The sequence below is a fragment of the Scyliorhinus torazame genome, chromosome 27, assembly GCF_047496885.1.
Source record: "Scyliorhinus torazame isolate Kashiwa2021f chromosome 27, sScyTor2.1, whole genome shotgun sequence".
In the NCBI taxonomy this organism is placed as follows: Eukaryota; Metazoa; Chordata; class Chondrichthyes; order Carcharhiniformes; family Scyliorhinidae; genus Scyliorhinus; species Scyliorhinus torazame.
This window is the reverse complement of record NC_092733.1, coordinates 37,039,441-37,058,453: the sequence shown is the minus strand read 5'-3', so window position 1 is coordinate 37,058,453 and position 19,013 is coordinate 37,039,441. Positions and strand designations below refer to the sequence as shown.

Sequence of the window (19,013 nt, the reverse complement as noted above, 5' to 3'; positions counted from 1 at the left end):
CATAGAGATCAAATGAAAGATCTGAGAAATAGTATAGTTGAAGGCATAAGAGAAACGGTGCCCAAGGCACATAATCTAAATAAAGCATTCGAAATTAGACAGGAAGGGACGGAAACCCCCTCAGCATTCTTAGAGCGACTTCGGGAATCAGTAAGGAAATATTCTGGACTAGACCCTAACGACCCAATAGGACAGGGACTACTGAAGATCCACTTTGTGACCAAATCCTGACCTGACGTACATAGAAAGTTACAGAAAATAGAGGACTGGAATGAGAAATCTCTAGATGAATTACCGAGGGAAGCACAGAAGGTATTTGTGAGACGGGAGGATGTGAAGGAAAAACAGAAACCGAAAATGATGGTTGCAACTGTAAATGAGGTAGTGAGTAAACAGGGACAGGGGGGTACAGGAGAACCAAGAAGAGGGTATCAGGATGTAGGATTCAGAGGAAGAGGACGTGGCAGGGGGAGTCGGGGAAGACGAGGAGGATACAAAAATAGCCAACAGGCGGGTTGTTTTAACTGCGGGAGACGGGGTCACTTCATACGGGACTGCCCGGACAGGGAACAGGAAGACAGAGCTGCTAATGACATGAATTACACAGATACCGAATAGGGAGGTCAGGGGATTCACCGAGAACCCTTGCTAAACGTAGAGGTGGGTCCCCATAGAGAAGATACCGTGTTTCTAGTGGACACCGGAGCGGCAAGATCATCTTTGAATTTCAAACCAAAGGGGGCAGAGGTATCGGACAAAAAGTTCAATGTTTCGGGAGTAAAAGGAGAGTTTCGAAGTCCCCATATTTGAACCCATAATCCTCCGATTACAAAATGAGGAAGTCAGGGAAATACTCTTGTATATACCCGGTCTGAGCTACAACCTATTGGGAAGAGACTTGATTATCAAATTAGGACTGGAGATTGGCGTATAACAAGAACAATTAGTTATCACTATGGCCACTTTAACGGAAGACCAAGAGAAAGAGATAAACCCAGAAGTCTGGGCAACGTCTGAAAACAGAGGTGGACTCAAAATAACTCCTGTTGAAATAACTTTGAGACAGAAAGGGGAGACGGTGTGTGTGAGACAATATCCAATTTCAGCGGAAGGTAGGAAAGGATTAGAACCCGTGATAGACAGATTGATATCAACCAGACTAATCGAACCCTGTATGCCTCCATAATACACCCCAATCTTGCCTGTAAAGAAGTCAGATGGGACTTACCGATTAGTGCAGGATTTGAGGGACATAAATAGAATAGTTCAGGTGCGACATTCGGTCGTCCCTAACCCAGACACTATTTTAAGTAAAGTGCCCAATGAACACAAGTTCTTCAGCGTCGTTGATCTTAAAGACGCATTTTGGGCATGTCCCTTAGCTCCAAATAGTAGGGATCTATTCTCCTTCGAATGGGAAGACCAGAAAACAGGGCGTAAACAACAATACAGATGGACGGGCCTCCCGCAAGGGTGTACTGAATCTCCCAATTTATTCGGACAAGCACTGGAAAAGGTTCTGGAACAATTCCGGGTGACAAAAGGACGTATCCTACTCCAGTATGTAGACGACTTATTGGTCTCTGGAGAAAACCAGGGAGAGGTGGAATGAACCACAAACAAATTGTTAAATTTTCTGGGAGAACAAGGATTGCGGGTATCAAGGAATAAGCTCCAATACGTAGAAAAGGAAGTTAAATACCTAGGGCACCTGATAAGTGCGGGAAAAAGAAGGATTAGTCCCGAGCGAATAGCAGGCATTCTGGCAATCAAAACCCCCAAAATGAAAAGAGAACTCCGAAAATTCCTGGGACTGATCGGCTATTGCAGACTCTGGATAGACATGTACGCTCAGAAAACAAAGGGACTGTATCTAAAGTTACTAAAGGAAGAGCCAGATATCCTCAAATGGACAGACGAGGAGGTTAAACAGGTGGAAGATTTGAAACAGGCACTTATGACGGCTCCCGCCTTGGCCTTACCCTCCTTAGAGAAACCGTTCCACCTATTTGCCACCGCAGATAAAGGAATGGCGTTACGAGTCCTGACACAAAAGTTAGGGGATAAAAGGCAGCCAATTGCCTTCTTGTCCAAGATATTAGACCCTGTGTCCAGAGGGTGGCCAGAATGTGTTCAAGCAATAGCGGCTACGGCCATATTGGTTGAAGAAAGTAGAAAACTGACGTTTGGGGGGTCCTTGGAGGCTAGCACCCCGCACCAAGTCCGCACCATACTTAATCAACGGGCAGGACGATGGTTAACGGACTCTAGAATCCTCAAATATGAGGCCGTATTAATGGAACGAGACGATTTGTGCCTCACAGTGGATTCTACCCTGAACCCAGCCACTTTCCTGTGGAAAGGGACCGGGAACAATGAACAAACAGAGGTGCAACATGAATGCGCAGACATCATAGAATACCAAACTAGGGTTAGACCTGATCTCAGAGACATCCCGCTGCTCGCCGGTAAACGTATATTTATAGACGGGTCGTCCCGGGTCATTCAGGGGAAAAAGCATCATGGGGACGCGGTAGTAGATGGCAGCGAACATAGAGTAATAGAAGCCGACAGGCTACCTAACTCTCGGTCGGCTCAGACCTGTGAATATGCATTAAGCCGGGCTTTGAAAGAACTAGAGGGCAATGATGGAAGCGTCTATACAGATTCAAAATATGCATTTGGAGTAGTACATATATTTGGGAAGATGTGGCAGGAACGAGGATTGATAAACAGTCGAGGAAAAGAACTGGTCCATGAGGAATTGGTAAAGCAAGTCCCAACAAATTTGATGTTCCCCAGGGAAATAGCAGTAGTACATGTGAAGGGACATCAACGAGGAGACTCGTTGGAAATAAGGGGTAATAAATTAGCAGACGAAATGGCAAAGGGAACGGCCCTGAACCCCGAACCCATAACCATGTGTATTATGACCCCAGTCATAAATACTCCCCAGGAGATACCATATTTTACGGAGAAAGAGAAAGAGGAATTAAAACAGTGGGGAGTGGAGGAGGATTCAACGGGAAGATGGCGGATGCCGGATGGCCGGGAAATGCTGAACGAGCCAATAATGAGAGAAATAATGACTAATTTACACTCAGGAAGTCATTGGGGAATTCAGGCTATGTGCGACATAATCCTAAGGAAATATGGGTGTAAGGGAATGTACACTGTCATAAAACAAGTATGCGAGGGATGCACGTCCTCTATCAGAATCAATAAGGGAGCCCTTAGAAAACAGACTATGGGTTGGAGAGAACCAAGCCTGAGACCCTTCCAAAGCATACAGGTGGGTTTCACTGAACTACCACCCATGGGAAGGCTGAAGTACGTGCTAGTCCTGGTAGACCACCTTACGGGTTGGGTGGAAGCTTACCCTGCAACCACCGCCACCGCAGGCGGAGTCTCTAAAATCATTCTGGAGCAAATAATTCCCCGATACGGGTTGGTTGAAAATATAGACTCGGACAGGGGGAGCAATTTTACCTCAAAGGTTTTGCACGAAACCATGAGGAGTTTGGAGTAAATTGGGATTTTAACATTCCTTGGCACCCCCCCCCCCCCCCCCCCCCCCCCCATCGGGACGGGTGGAAAGGATGAATCAAACCCTTAAAAATCATTTGTCAAAAAAATCAGAAACTAGGCTCCCCTGGACAAAATGCTTACCGATAGCCCTTCTAAGAATCCGAACGGCTCCACGAAAAGATTTGGGGTTGTCCCCATACGAAATGTTGTTCGCATTGCCATACCTTGGAACAATGGGAGAATTGCCCATTGCAGAATGTAACGATATCTATGTAAAGAAACATATACTGGCCCTGTCTTCCTCATTATCATTCCTCAGGAGACAAGGACTGCTAGCGCAGACACCTCCCCTTGAATTCGCAGTCCACAAATTTAAACCAGGAGATTGGGTACTGGTGAAATCGTGGCAGGAAACCAGGCTTCAACCCAGTTGGGACGGACCGTTCCTGGTCTTGTTAACCACAGAGACTGCCATACGAACCGCGGAAAAAGGTTGGACTCATTACAGCAGAACGAAGGGACCCGTGAAATCACCACCTGAACAGGAACAATGGCATGTGGAGGCCACTGAGGAACCATTAAAGATAAGGTTGAAAAGACACTGAATCCTGAACTGTTCAATAATATGACGAAACTACAGCTAAAATGGACTATGCAATGTATAATAATATTAATGATGTAGGAGTTCGGAATCGGTCGTATGGCTACATTGACAGTCCCAGGAAGTCGGTACCCTCAGGTAATACGGACTGATCTATGCACCCTCATAGACTGCGAGTCAGCGGGGAAGGGAAAGGAGTTTAGGGTAGATTCTCTTCATTATTACCGAGGGGGGGGGATGATTACGGAGAGGGAGGGTTGGCTGAAAAGGTTGTGCCAATTGCCCAGAGGGGCACCACCGGTCGTATCCATTCACCAGATTAATGGAAATTCCCCCTCAACTTGCAAGGCTGGAACTTGTCACCCCGTATACATCATCGTAAAACACACAGCCTGGATTGGGACAGGCAATAGGGTTTGTTCACTTAGACATGAGATATTCGGGGTAAACATGAGAAATGGCAAGACTGAATGCTGCTTCCATATCTCATTAGACCAGGGAGCAACTCCCACTAATGGAACTAGGAACGACAAGGCGGAGAAAGGACAGGGAGTCAAAATAATTGAAGTAAAAGATTTAGAGCAAGCCTTTGATAGAGACCGGCTATGAGGGACAGAATGCGTGGATTGAGTGGGTGAGGTATTCAGCCCAGACGCTGGAGAAAGACAATTGTTATGCTTGCGCATCAGGTAGACCACGGGCCCATCTGGAGCCCTTTCCACTGGGGTGGACAGACAATAGAGGGAGCATGGAATGCATGATGGCCTTGTACCAAGATGCGACAGCCTGGGGCAACAAGACCTGCACTGCCCTATCTCTGATGTTTCCTCCTGTTAATAAGAAACTATCAGCAAACCCTCCCTCCTTCTTGGTGACCGTGACGCATCATAAATCGTGTATAAGTCGTTCTGATACGGGGCTAAGTAAAGATATGGGAGACCTCAAGACTTGTATTGAGACTAAGAACGTGACCACCCAGGGCAATTACTCATCACTAAAAATACCATGTGCAGATATAGGGTGGTATTCCGGAGGAAAAATCCTAAGACCCACTCTGCCCCCCCCCCCAATGGAAAGGGACATGCACATTAGTTCAGCTAGCCATACCGTTCAGTATAGCCTATGAAAGACAAAAGGAGAAGGGGAGTATAAAAGGGGAATGATCTAAACGGGGCATACCCACCTCATTTGATGACAGAATTTACCTGGACGCCGTAGGCATTCCCAGAGGAGTACCAGATGAGTTCAAAGCCCGAAATCAGATTGCAGCTGGGTTCGAGTCCCTCTTCTGGTGGGTTACGATCAATAAGAATGTGGATTGGATAAACTATATATGCTATAATCAACAGAGGTTCATCAATTATACCAGGGACGCCGTGAAGGGCATAGCGGAACAACTGGACGCAACCAGTAGAATGGCCTGGGAGAATAGATTGGCTCTGGATATGATTTTGGCAGAGAAAGGGGGTGTATGCGTTATGCTTAAGGGACAGTGTTGCACGTTTGTCCCCAACAACACGGCACCCGACGGATCGATTACCCGTGCGCTACAAGGGTTAACCACTCTGGCTGAGGAAATGGCAGACAACTCGGGGGCAGACACATCCATGACTGGGTGGCTTGAATCAATGTTTTGGAAATGGAAAGGGTTAATTGTATCCATCCTCACCTCCATCATCGTGGTGATAGGAGCATTGGTGGCAATAGGCTGTTGCATCATCCCGTGTGTAAGAGACCTGGTGCAGAGGCTCATCGAAACAGCCTTGACCAAGCAGATGCCATTACCCCTGGGTAAAGGAGGCCAGGATACAATTTGCCTACTAGAAAGAGGGAAGACTGAAGGAGAGGACGGCCCCATAGAAAGGGAAGTTGAGAGGATGTTGGACAATTTTGGGATAGTTTAGAAGAGGCTACAAAGTGTAAAAAGCAACAAGAGTAAAAAGAAAAAAAGGGGGATTTGTGAGAAATGAACATTTTGAGTTGTTTTTACATGTATAAACTCTGGTTCACAATTAAGATGTCAACAATGAGGCCTGATGGGAAAATTAACATGTCAAGTTCTGAGTAAGCTATAGTGAGCGAGTTGTTGTAACTGTGTACAAGGCTGACCTTCGGGGAAGAACGGGATGTACAATAACAGAAATTGCTAAGCAAGGGGGAAGATGGCAGGTGCAAGCAGGGGGTCTCATTCCTATCTTTAACTGACGGTCCAAGGATATACCAGGAGCTGACAGAAACCACTATGCAAGGGGGAGGCCAAATAAGGGATCACTGATAAGGGAACTGCCCTTTCTATAGTTTGTGGGATGTATTTCTCACGGATTGTTTCTCACGGATTGTTTCCCACGGATTGTATTTTCATGGATTGTATATAACAAAGTGGTGCTGTGTGAATTCTGTGTGTTTGCTGTTGCTTACTGGCGGCACCCGCTCTTGCAAGATCGATAATAAATACTTCTTCAGAATTTGACTAAGTGTAAATTATGAAAAGGTGAGCGGTGTTTCTCACAGGACTTGAGGCTGTTTTCGTTCGAGAGAAGAAGCTTAAGAGGTGACTTAATTGAGGCATACAAGATGATCAGACGATTAGATAGGGTGGACAGTGAGAGCCTTTTTCCTAGGATGGTGATGTCTCGCACGAGGGGACATAGCTTTAAATTGAGGGGAGATAGATATAAGACAGATGTCAGAGGCAGGGTCTTTACTCAGAGAGTAGTAAGGGCATGGAATGCCCTGCCTGCAACAGTAGTGGACTCGCCAACACTAAGGGCATTCAAATGGTCATTGGATAGACATATGGACGATGAGGGAATAATGTAGGTGGGCTTTAGAGTGGTTTTACAGGTCAGCGCAACATCGAGGGCCGAAGGGCCTGAACTGCGCTGTAATGTTCTATGTTCTAATTAAGTCGGTTGAATTTAAAATTTGCATTATGAGATAAGTCAGGACTTGATTTGGCAAATGTTGAATTTCAAAGGGGGTTCCAAAGTGACAAAGGAACGTTTACAATTACAGTGGTATCATAGGTACACAGGGGAAGGTACATTAAATGTTATTGACCTGAAAATGGAGGTAATAGGGAAGCATGAAAAAGTCTTTTATTCGGAAAAGTTCAGAGTGGAAGTGTTTGAGGAGACCTGTAATAAACATTTATTAATGTGGCAGCAGTTCTTTGCCTTGGGTATTATTATTTTGATAGTTGAAAATCTATCAGGGTGTTGTTGCCAAGAAAGTAGTTTTACTCATGTGTTCAGACCAGGTTTTCTGAAGGGTTGATCACTTATACTGTTTCAACTCTGTACATTTATTTATTTCACATTTAATTACATGTGCTTAAATTTTTTCCGGTTGATTTATTGTTTTTTTTAAAAATCCTAACTGGAAATCTATGCTCATGGGGTCGGTAGCTTTTCCGAATAATTTTTCAAGAAAATAAAAGGTTTATTGTAGTAAGACTGATTTCCCTATGGGATCTGGCTTGCTCAGCAAATACCATCTGCTGTGACCGTAACGGAAGAGGTTGGCAGCTTCCGACTGGACTGCAGTGGAGGCCCAGATGGTGATCACCAGACTCTGCAACACGGATGGGTCTGCAGCTGCAGTCAGAGAGTGTACGTTCCGGTGGGAAAGAGGAGATCCAAAGTCTGCAAGGTGCCTTCTGCCCCGTTGGAGCTGGTCTCCTCCATGCTCCCAGACAGTGACTGGAAGCCTTCTGACCACCTTCACAATGCACCAAACATCTCAATGTGCATGCTGATCAGCACACCTGTAAGACTCCCCATGCCCCTTCCCCTCCCCCATAAAGATCTCACCTGAGACAACTGTAGCGGAACCTCGCCCTCTGCTAATCTGGTACACAAACTATCATTTCCCCCTGCTTAGCTGCAACCCGCCTGTAATCATTGACACACCACATGGCTGACACCATTCCACCCTGTAAATTCTGGGCATTATTAGTACCTGACCTGGTGGTTGTAGCGTCAGATCAAGCAATGGGGCAGAATCCAGAGCACTCCCAGTGACGGAAGTTGGTATGGCCTCTGTCATAACCGGCGCCACAATGTGCGGCACCTTCTCCACCATCTATTTCAGGGGATGAAGGCATGCCTCTGTCCTATCGGTTCAGCTCTGCCCCCTTCTGTGGAGAAGCGTGTCCGCCAAGAGTGAGAAGGCAAAATGTCAGTGGTTGCGTTGCTCGATGTTTGGGTCCTGTGCCTGCCATGGACGAATAGCTGTGTGTCTGAGGAGGCGGTGAGATGCGGTTGGCACACTGGGATCGTAGGAAGGTGCGAGTGAGTGTCTGAATATTAGGCATGAGTCCTTGGTGTCAGAGGTGAATGGAACATAGAACATACGGTGCAGAAGGAGGCCATTCGGCCCATCGAGTCTGCACCAACCCACTTAAGCCCTCACTTCCACCCTACCCCCGTAACCCAGTAGCCCCTCCTTTAGAACCATCTAAAATTATGAAGGAAATAGATAGGGTAGATGCGGGCAGGTTGTTTCCACTGGCGGGTGAAAGCAGAACTAGGGGGCATAGCCTCAAAATAAGGGGAAATTGATTTAGGACTGAGTTTAGGAGGAACTTCTTCACCCAAAGGGTTGTGAATCTATGGAATTCCTTGCCCAGTGAAGCAGTTGAGGCTCCTTCATTAAATGTTTTTAAGATGAAGATAGATAGTTTTTTGAAGAATAAAGGGATTAAGGATTATGGTGTTCAGGCCGGAAAGTGGAGCTGAGTCCACAAAAGATCAGCCATGATCTCATTGAATGGTGGAGCAGGCTCGAGGGGCCAGATGGCCTACTCCTGCTCCTAGTTCTTATGTTCTTATTTGGTGAGGGCAGTTGCTAAATGTTCACTCGCAACTTAAGTCCTGGCACTTGAAAGAATGAGATGGTTCCTTGCAATGCTACAAAGCAGCAACAATTGTTTCCTCGTGAATCCAATTCATGGATAATCTGATACTGGAAGGAACCTTTTGGATCCCACTGAGTTGGGAGGAATAGAGTTTAACAGCAACAGAATAACGATTTATATTTAACATAATACATTGTCCATAGCCCTTCAGACTCAGTCACATTAGGGTATGAGAGCAGGCGAAAGAATGCTTGGTCAACGTGATAGGCTTTAAGGGCTGTCTAAAAAGGAGGGAAGCAAGCGAGCGAGGTGGAGAAGTTTTGTGAAGGAATTCGAAGAGTTGGAGGCCAAGGAAATGAAGGCACTGTTACGAACGTTGCTGTTGTTAGATGTGAGAGTATCCTAAAACCTAGAAGGTAACTTGGAATGCTGGTGAAGGTAATTTGTTTCAATTTGGCAATATTTTGAGGAAGGATATGCAAACCAGTGAGGATCCAGTCATGTTGTCATCATTCAAATAAAAAAATGTTTATTCACATATAAACACAAGAAAATTTACAATAGAAACCAAAGATAAACTTAACTCCAATAATCCCCCCCACACACAAACATACACTCACACAGACACTCACACACACACAGACACTCACACACACTCACACATACACATACACACACACACAGACACTCACACACACACAGACACTCACACACACATACACACACACTAATGCACTCACACACACATGCACTCACACACACTCACACACATACATACACTCACACACACACACACACATACATACACTCACACACACACACACATACACACATACTCACACACAGACACACACACACAGACACTCTCTCACACACACACACACATACACACACATATACTCACACACACACCTACACTCACACACACAGTCACGCACGCACACACACACACGCACACACAAACAGACACACACAGACACTCACACACACAGTCACTCACACACACAGTCACTCACACACACACAGACACTCTCACACACACAGACACTCTCACACACACAAACACACACAGACACTCACACACACACACACATACACTCTCACACACACACACACACACACAGACACTTACACACACACATACACTCACACACACACAGGCACTCACACACACACAGACACACATACACTCACACACACACACACACACACTCATACAAAGACACTCACACGCTCACACACATACGCTCACACACACACACACACACAGACACTCACACACGCACAGACACTCACATACACACACAGACACTCACACACACACACACATACATTCACACACACTCACACACACACAGACACTCACACACACACACACACACTGACACTCACACAGGCACTCACACACAGACACACACACACACAGACACTCACACACACAGACACTCTCACACACACACACACTGTATTCTGGAACAAACCCTATTCAGATTGATCTGCATTCCTGAACTCCAAGATATGCCCCTTGTTCCAAAACAACATCCCATACAATATAAATCTATGAGGTAAACCCAGCAAATAGTTACCACCCATGAATTACCTTTAAGCTTGGCAAATCTTTCTTTGATTCAGTGTAGTTTTTTCTGAGGTTTTCAAATCAGCAACTTCAAGCCTAGAATTCTGCTTTCTGAAAGAGTTCCTCTTTCCAGTGGGCTATGGCTATGGCTTTAGCTGCTTACTAGCTCTTCCTCTCCTCTCCTGTTCCACATGACAGTACAGAGCTACCTGACTACAGGTATGCCATATCACCCTTTTAATCACCTTCTATCTAAATGACTTGCCTTCGATGACAGAATTTTAGCATATAGGTGTGACCTGTGTACTTATGTCCCCACTTTGAACTAAGCTCTTCAGCAGTTTTATCACCTAATATACTATACTCTACTGTTCACACTTCATTTAAGTAAATATCTGTTCACTCGGTTTCCAAGTGTGGCCACCTAAAATGGCATCCATCAGGGATGCGAGGAAAAGTTGTCAAGGGTATGGACAAGCAGGCTGCAGGGCAGATCAAATAAAGCGACAGGAAAAGGCTTTGCAGACTTCAAACAATTTCACAGGTTGATGTGAATAACATGAGTAAAGGGCTATCTCCAGACCACCAACAGGGTCAATAGAACTGTCCCGTTAATCGCAATTGTTTACCAGACACAGCGGCACCTAACTTCCTTATTTGGAAAGCTTACATGCATTCAACAGATTCAGGTATGGCCACTGAGTGCCCACCCCAAAAATGATGTGGCAACCCCTGATTGGACCTGATCAATCAGGCTGATCGAGTCCTGATCAATTGATTGACAAATGACCAGAGACCGCCCATCAAAAGAGTCATGAACGAAATTCAAACAGCAGAAGAGTTACTGCACAGATTCATTCTCTCTCTGGAGCAGCAGTAACTAACAGCGGTGACTTCCACCGGCCGACAAAGGAGACCACCCACACTACCAACAAAAAGGAGACCAGAGCCAGACGAGAACCAGATTCATAACCAACTAACAGAGGACCACAGGTAACAGACCTGTATCTGCCCAGCACTTGCCGGTCACTGCCAAGTTAAGTTAAGAACTTGGAGCTATTAGTGTATAGTGTGACCTGTGATTGGGAGTGTGTGATTGAATAACCATTGCGTGTGCGTGAATAAATATTGTTCTGTTTTATAAACTGAGTCTCCTAGTCATTTTTCCACCGTACACGGGTTAAGAGACGCTGTGATTTAGAAAGGGTAACATTTTGGCACCACCAGATGGGACATGATTAGAAGTAATGATTGTTGCTCCAAAATATCCCACAAACCTAATTAAAAATCAGAAACCACAGGTTTCTTGCAGTGGCAATATTGACACATTTTAGCTTGTTAAGGTGTTTGCTGTTTTTAGATTCCAAAACAGGTGTGTGCTGCTTAATCGGACCCCTCTGACTGCCCTGCATTAGTCCTGATACAAACCTCCTTGCCCCCCCCCGGGATGAAACATTATAAACTGACCATCCTAACATTCGGCCAGTTAAGCAGGTCGCACTTCGACCACTCTTTTAAATTTTAAATAATCTTTATTGTCACAAGTAGGCTTACATTAACACTGCAATGAAGTTACTGTGAAAAGCCGCTAGTCGCCACACTCCGGCGCCTGTTCGGGTACACAGGGGGAGAATTCAGAATTCTCAGCTGGTACGGGAATTGCACCCCTGGCTTTGTTCTGCATCGCAAACCAGGTGCCCAACCCGCTGAGCTAAACCAGCCCTTCTAAGCCTCAACCACAATTTGTTGTGTTTACAGATACAATCAGTGCCTTGTCTCCTTTACTTAATTCAAAGAAAACGGGGGGGGGGGAGGTCACGTTTTGTGACAATATAAATGCAGATATTAAGCATGCGATAACAACAGAAACTATGCTTCTTTTCCTCAGGATTCTACCAGAACCACGTTGAGATGGAACCTTACACCTGCATCGGCCTACTTTTCATTGGATTCACTCCGGACTCAGCACTCAGCACATTCCAAATCAGATGAACCTTTTATATCCAGGTTATTTATGGTTTGCTCCACTTGACGCAGGGGAATGTGAGGATGGTGTATTATGGATACACCCCAATAAAAGTATCATGTTTGGGTGTAATAATCAGAGACTTATTTACAAAAAGCCAAATGGAAGTTCAGTCGAATGCTACCTGAGCGTCACCATAAAAGGGGATTGGTGGGGTTTTTCAAATAATGGGTGTCCCACAATTGGATGTTTAGCTAATAGCTCTGAGAAAGGATTGGAACTTGGCCAGGGGGACATTGATAGAGGGTAATTTTGCCCTATACGAGATCAGGACAGGACTAAATCCAGCACCAGACACACCACACACTGCGACATTACTAACAGCAGATTTTGTATTAATCCAGACATACCGGCTGGGCCGGGCCTTGTACAATTAATTGACATACATAAAAGCCCAACAAAGTCTCTACTTCCTACAGAAGCTAAAGAAATTCGGCATGTCTGCCTCGACTCTTACAAACTTCTACAGATGTGCCATAGAGAGCATCCTATCCGGCTGCATCACAGCCTGGTATGGCAACTGCTCAGTCCAAGATCGCAAGAAACTGCAGAGTGTGGTGAACTCAGTCCAACGTATCACACAAGCTTGCCACCCTCACATTGATTCTGTCTACACCTCCCGCTGCCTCAGGAAGGCAGTCAGCTTTGTCAGAGACCCCTCCCACCCAGGCATTGCCTTCTTCCAGACCCTCCCATCAGGCAGATGGTACAGAAGTCTGAAGACCCGCACATCCAGACACAGGAACAGCTTCTTCCCCACAGCTACTAGACTCCTCAACAACTCCCCCTTGGACTGATATGTTCCCTGTAAGAACACTATTCACGATGCCCTATGCTACTCTTGTTGGCCCTTGTTCCGCACTGTAACCAATCAGTGTTTCGATGTACCATTTGTCAATGTACTCTGTTGATTATTCTTTTTGTCTACTATGTACGCACTGTGTACGTTCCCTCGGCCGTAGAAAAATACTTTTCACTGTACTTCGGTACATGTGACAATAAATCAAATCAAATCCAATCAAATCAATGAGACAGGGTGGATGTAAATGCGACTGATGAGCTCAAGCAGCACCTGGGGGACTATTATGCGGAATACGAAACAAAATTAAAACCCCCGCCAGAAGAACTAAATCAAATTCGGCTGAAATTGGCTACCACCCACAGAACCTTGGCCAAAATAGTCCAACAATGAGACAGGGTGGATGTAAATGCGACTGATGAGCTCAAGCAGCACCTGGGGGACTATTATGCGGAATACGAAACAAAATTAAAACCCCCGCCAGAAGAACTAAATCAAATTCGGCTGAAATTGGCTACCACCCACAGAACCTTGGCCAAAATAGTCCAACAAACCCAGGACATACAAAGGTTCAAATATACAAGTACATCCATTCATTCGACTCATCTCACATTTGGCTATCATCCTGATCCTGTTCACGTTGGTCCACCTCACCACCCTTACAGTCAGATTTTGCCGATGGCAAGCGAAAGCCTCTCAAGGTCAGGATATGAGACCCATGCTTGCAGCACGGGCTCCCCTGATGACACCAACCTCAGACTCTTTGGGACTCTCATTTATTTTGGCACTGTTTGCACCCATCGTACCTGCTGAAATGGCTTTTTATATTTCCATGAAATTATATTTCATTGTAATAAGCTGTTGTAATTTGTACGTTTACCTTTTTTGTTAATGAACCTGTACCTTTGGGTCGCTTATTAGCTGTGTATGTAATGTTATTTGTATTTTGTAAAAGGGTTAAGTTATTGGGCAGTTGAACCAAGCCTTACTTGACTTGACAAGTGACTGGGGATGCTGGGCAGGTGTTGGTCTTGAGTCTGAGATCCACCACGCTTCGCGTTCAGGATCAAGAGGAGGGATATGTGGCCACCTAAAATGGCACCCAATGAGGGATGCTGGGAAAAGTGGTCAACGGTGTGGACAAGCAGGCTGCAGGGCAGATCAAATAAAGCGACAGGAAAAGGCTTTGCAGACTTCAAATGATTTCATCGGTTGATGCGAATAACGTAAGTAAAGGGCTATCTCCCAAAGGATCAATAGAACTGTCCCGTTAATCACAATTGTTTACCAGACACAGTGGCACCTAACTTCCTTATTTGGAAAGCTTACATGCATTCAATACATTCAAGTATGGCCACTGAGTGCCCACCCCAAAAATGATGTGGCAGCCCCTGATTGGACTTGATCAATCAGGCTGATCGAGCCCTGTTCAATTAATTAACAAATGACCAGAGACCGCCCATCAAAAGAGTCATGAACGAAATTCAAACAGCAGAAGAGTTACTGCACAGATTCATTCTCTCTCTGGAGCAGCAGTAACTAACAGCGGTGACTTCCACCGGCCGACAAAGGAGACCACCCACACTACCAACAAAAAGGAGACCAGAGCCAGACGAGAACCAGATTCATAACCAACTAACAGAGGACTACAGATAACAGGCCTGTATCTGCCCAGCACTGCCAAGTTAAGTTAAGAACTTGGAACGATTGGTGTATAGTGTGACCTGTGGTTGGGAGTGTGTGATTGAATAACCATTGCGTGTGCGTGAATAAATATTGTTCTGTTTTATAAACTGAGTCTCCTAGTCATTTTTCCACCGTACACGGGTTAAGAGACGCTGTGCTTTAGAAAGGGCAACATAAGCTAATTCACACGTCAAAACCCCTCCAGACAGCTGCACCCTTATCAATTATTCTTTCATCCCATTCTTCAATCTTTACTTCATCCAAGCTTCCTGACAACTGTCCCCAAAGGTGAAGTGGTTAAATCCAGGGCTGCTCAAGAGGCCTAAATTAGAGCAGCACAGATAACTCAGCGGATTTAGGGCTCGAGGAGATTACAGAAACAGGGAGGGATGAGGTCATGGAGGGGTTTTAAATTAAGGATCAGTACGTTAAGATGGAAGCATTGCTTAACTATGGATGAAATTCTCTAGCTACCCACAGCACGAGGTGGCTTGCTATTTGCCACCAGTGGGATCGTCTGCTCCCGTTTAAGTCTACGGTGTTTTTCATGGTTAGCCTGTCCTGCCATCCTATTACAGATCCCTCTGATATATTTAACTTAGCAGAAGTTATTGACACAGTTGTCAAGAGGACTATGAGCTTTGTTTCAATTGACAGTTTTATGAGCGGTTAGTAGAATTAAAGGCTGGGATTTTCCGCTGTCGTTTTCATCAGGTGGGTTTGGCAACAGGAGCAGAAAATGAAATGAAAAATGAAATGAAATGAAAATCGCTTATTGTCACAAGTAGGCTTCAAATGAAGTTACTGTGAAAAGCCCCTAGTCGCCACATTCCAGCGCCTGTTCGGGGAGGCTGTTATGGGAAATCTCATGAGATGTCCAAATCATGCTTCGTGCCAAAGTAAAATTGACACGATTACCCCTCCCCACCAGTGATGTATTGCTGAACAACGGGAACATAATTCCCATACATTAGCCTACCAGTCTCAGACCTCCACACCTGAACCACTCCCCCAGTTAGATTCTCCACTAATGCTGGCGTCAGGGCACACTGACATGAATTATGAGTGGTCTCCCACACCTGCCCTTGGCAAGCAGATCCATCAGAGAAGTTCATGAGGTTCACAGGGGGAGAGGGCCCTGCCCAGACAATTCCTCCAACCCCTTCCCTCGCACTGCCTCCTGGCCTTGCCTGGGAACTTCCCCTTGGTGCTACCTGTGCATTGCCCCTTGGTACTGCCCACTAGTCCTGCTCTGGGAGAAGTACCAGGGGTCAGTGCCTTGGTCGTGGCAGGTGCGACTCCATTCCAACTTTTGTGTACCAGAGTGATTTTTTAATACGAACTCCCCCCATCTTTAAAGAACTAAGTTGCTGGCAGGACGGCCATCGCGACAACGTGGAACTCCTGCATAACTTCTGTTTTTAACAATATGGCAGAGAATGCCGTATTGAGGCTTCAATGCCACTTTTCCCACTCAGCCACACTCTGCCTCAAAACGGGAAGATTCCGCCCTAGGTTGATTCACCTCTGAGGCCAGCATGGCGTTGGCTTAGATCTGAATCAGAAGCCTGAAAAGCTTTCAACTGAAATGTGTGGCAAAGTGATAGCAGGTCTCAAAGGATTGGATTCAAATCCATGCTCCATTGGTCCAATGAGGAGCTTAGGAATCCACTGAAGTTCTTGGTATTGTTAGGAGAATGAAGGTAGTTTAAGAGATTTATATTTGTATTGTTAAACTTTAGAAAGAAGGTACAGTATCAACTGGGTTTAATTTAATATTTATGTACCTGGAAATGTAACATTTATAGTAAGATTCATGCTGGACATAGGTGTGTGTATGTATGGGGGTGGTTAAGATCCAACTGTGTTTCTATTGTGCTCAGAGAGGGCTACGGTGTGAAGAATAAATAAAATACATGAGCATGTGGGTGTTGCTTAGCAACTGGGGACTTGTAAGGAAGCAAAGCTTTTAAGTTTTAGTTTTAGCTGAATGTGTGGGCAGTTGCAGACAGGACACTAGGGAGTGAACAGCTCTCAACTCAGCCAGGAGAAGCTGGACAGGACAAGGGAGTTGCAAAGATGCAGGTTTCCTATGGAACAAAATACAATCCAGATAAGAAGGGAATTGGGACAGAAAGAACGTTTAACACAACTGAAGTTAAGAGAACCGAGGCCAAGGTATTGTTCAGAAAAAATCAAGGAAGAATAAACAAAATGTTCTGAGTGAAAGAGACAATTGCAGTAATCACATTTAAAGTGGGGCTGCAGACTTCAGAGGTAGATGAAGCGTTTGATATCATTTTAATACAGTCTGGGAATCGAGAGTTAAAGCAGTTTTATAGAATTTACAGTGCAGAAGGAGGCCATTCGGCCCATCGAGTCTGCACCGGCTCTTGGAAAGAGCACCCTACCCAAGGTCAACACCTCCACCCTATCCCCATAACCCAGTAACTCCATCCAACACTAAGGGCAATTTTGGACATTAAGGGCAATTTATCATGGCCAATCCACCTAACCCGCACATCTTTGAACTGTGGGAGGAAACCGGAGCACCCGGAGGAAACCCACGCACGCACGGGGAGGACGTGCAGACTCCGCACAGACTGTGACCCAAGCCAGAATCGAACCTGGGACCCTGGAGCTGTGAAGTAATTGTGCTATCCACAATGCTACCGTGCAGTTGTGAGCAGTTTTCACAACAGTCAACATAAATAAATCCTGAAGGGGCTGGTGTAATATTCTGGACTGGCTTCGCTGTTAAAGGTGGAGTGTTGGTTTGTTTAAAACTATCGTTTGGAAAACCTGGTCTGGATTTTGGAATGCAAAATGTCAAAGGAAAGCATAATTATGAGAGAAGATTTTCAAGTGTGTTTTTGGGAGTGCAGTTTGGAAACGCTCTGAGGAAAAATCTACAAGCATTGAGTGAAGAGTGTATTAGACCACTGCCAAAGTGTCTACTTAAAACAGACTTTGTGTCAATAAGACAATTGTAGCTTAAGAAGTATTTGTAATCATGTTAATCCCAAAACCTGTATGCAATTGTTAAGCAATGGGGGAGTGAATGGTATTGTATTCTATTCCAATTTTCCCATTCTTTATGAATGATTTTTCCTATTTTTAAAACTAACGAGCGACCCTCCACATTTTATTCAAAAATGTAAAAGTTACGGGCGGGATCTTCCACTCTGCCAGCTGCGTTTTCCTGGCCAGTGTGCCCCTCACCGGCAACGGGATTCTCCATTCCCACCCCCTGCCAATGGGATTTCCCATTGTGGCCATGCCAAGCCGCCGGGAAACCCGCGGGCGTGGGTGCGCTGCCGGCGCAACGGAAAATCCCGCCGCCGGAGAATTCAGCCCACGGTGCTTTGAGCCAGGGTTCCAATCTGGGATCTTCCCGTCCAGTTATATCAGCTGGGATTGTAACAGTATTTGCAACTAGGAACCAACTGATAACTGAACATCACCTGAAATAATCCTCTTTCTTGGCACATGCATTGCAAACAGAAGACCACTGTCACTAAGAGGCTCCTAAAGATAGTAAAAATCTGCAAACCCAGAGAGATCCATCGTAAAGTTTTGGGTCTGAGAGTATGTTAAGGACAGGAATATCCTCAACCTCAATCTCGTCACTTCATTGTTATTTAAGGACTTCAACAGAATGAAAAAGGAGAAGTGTGAAATGACTCAGTGTCCATCAGGCACAATTTATAGCTGTGGGTTTTTTCCCAGCGAACCACTGGGCACATGCCAAGAGGGACTTTGTGAAAGAGAAAGTCCCATCTCTCGCATTGCTTTACACATGAGCTCCAGAAACCAGAGCGTTTGCAGCTGATAACATGGAACTAAACAATGATTATGATCAATTCTCCGACTCTGACTGTCATCAACTGGAGGGAGGCCGAGGAAAGCAAGGGAAACTGAAGCCAGGTAGTTAGCTGT

At 45.4% G+C, this 19,013-nt stretch overlaps 1 protein-coding gene across 1 annotated transcript in view; it reads left to right on the top strand.

Annotated features, from left to right (window-relative positions):
- Positions 1–18,887: 18,887 nt before the first annotated feature.
- LOC140403356 (C-type lectin domain family 10 member A-like) overlaps positions 18,888–19,013 on the top strand; it is a 56,206-nt gene continuing 56,080 nt past the window's right edge. The window contains exon 1 of the mRNA XM_072491263.1: positions 18,888–19,001. Coding sequence (XP_072347364.1) covers positions 18,911–19,001 — 91 coding nt within the window. The 5' untranslated portion in view covers positions 18,888–18,910. The remainder of the gene's footprint in view (positions 19,002–19,013) is intronic.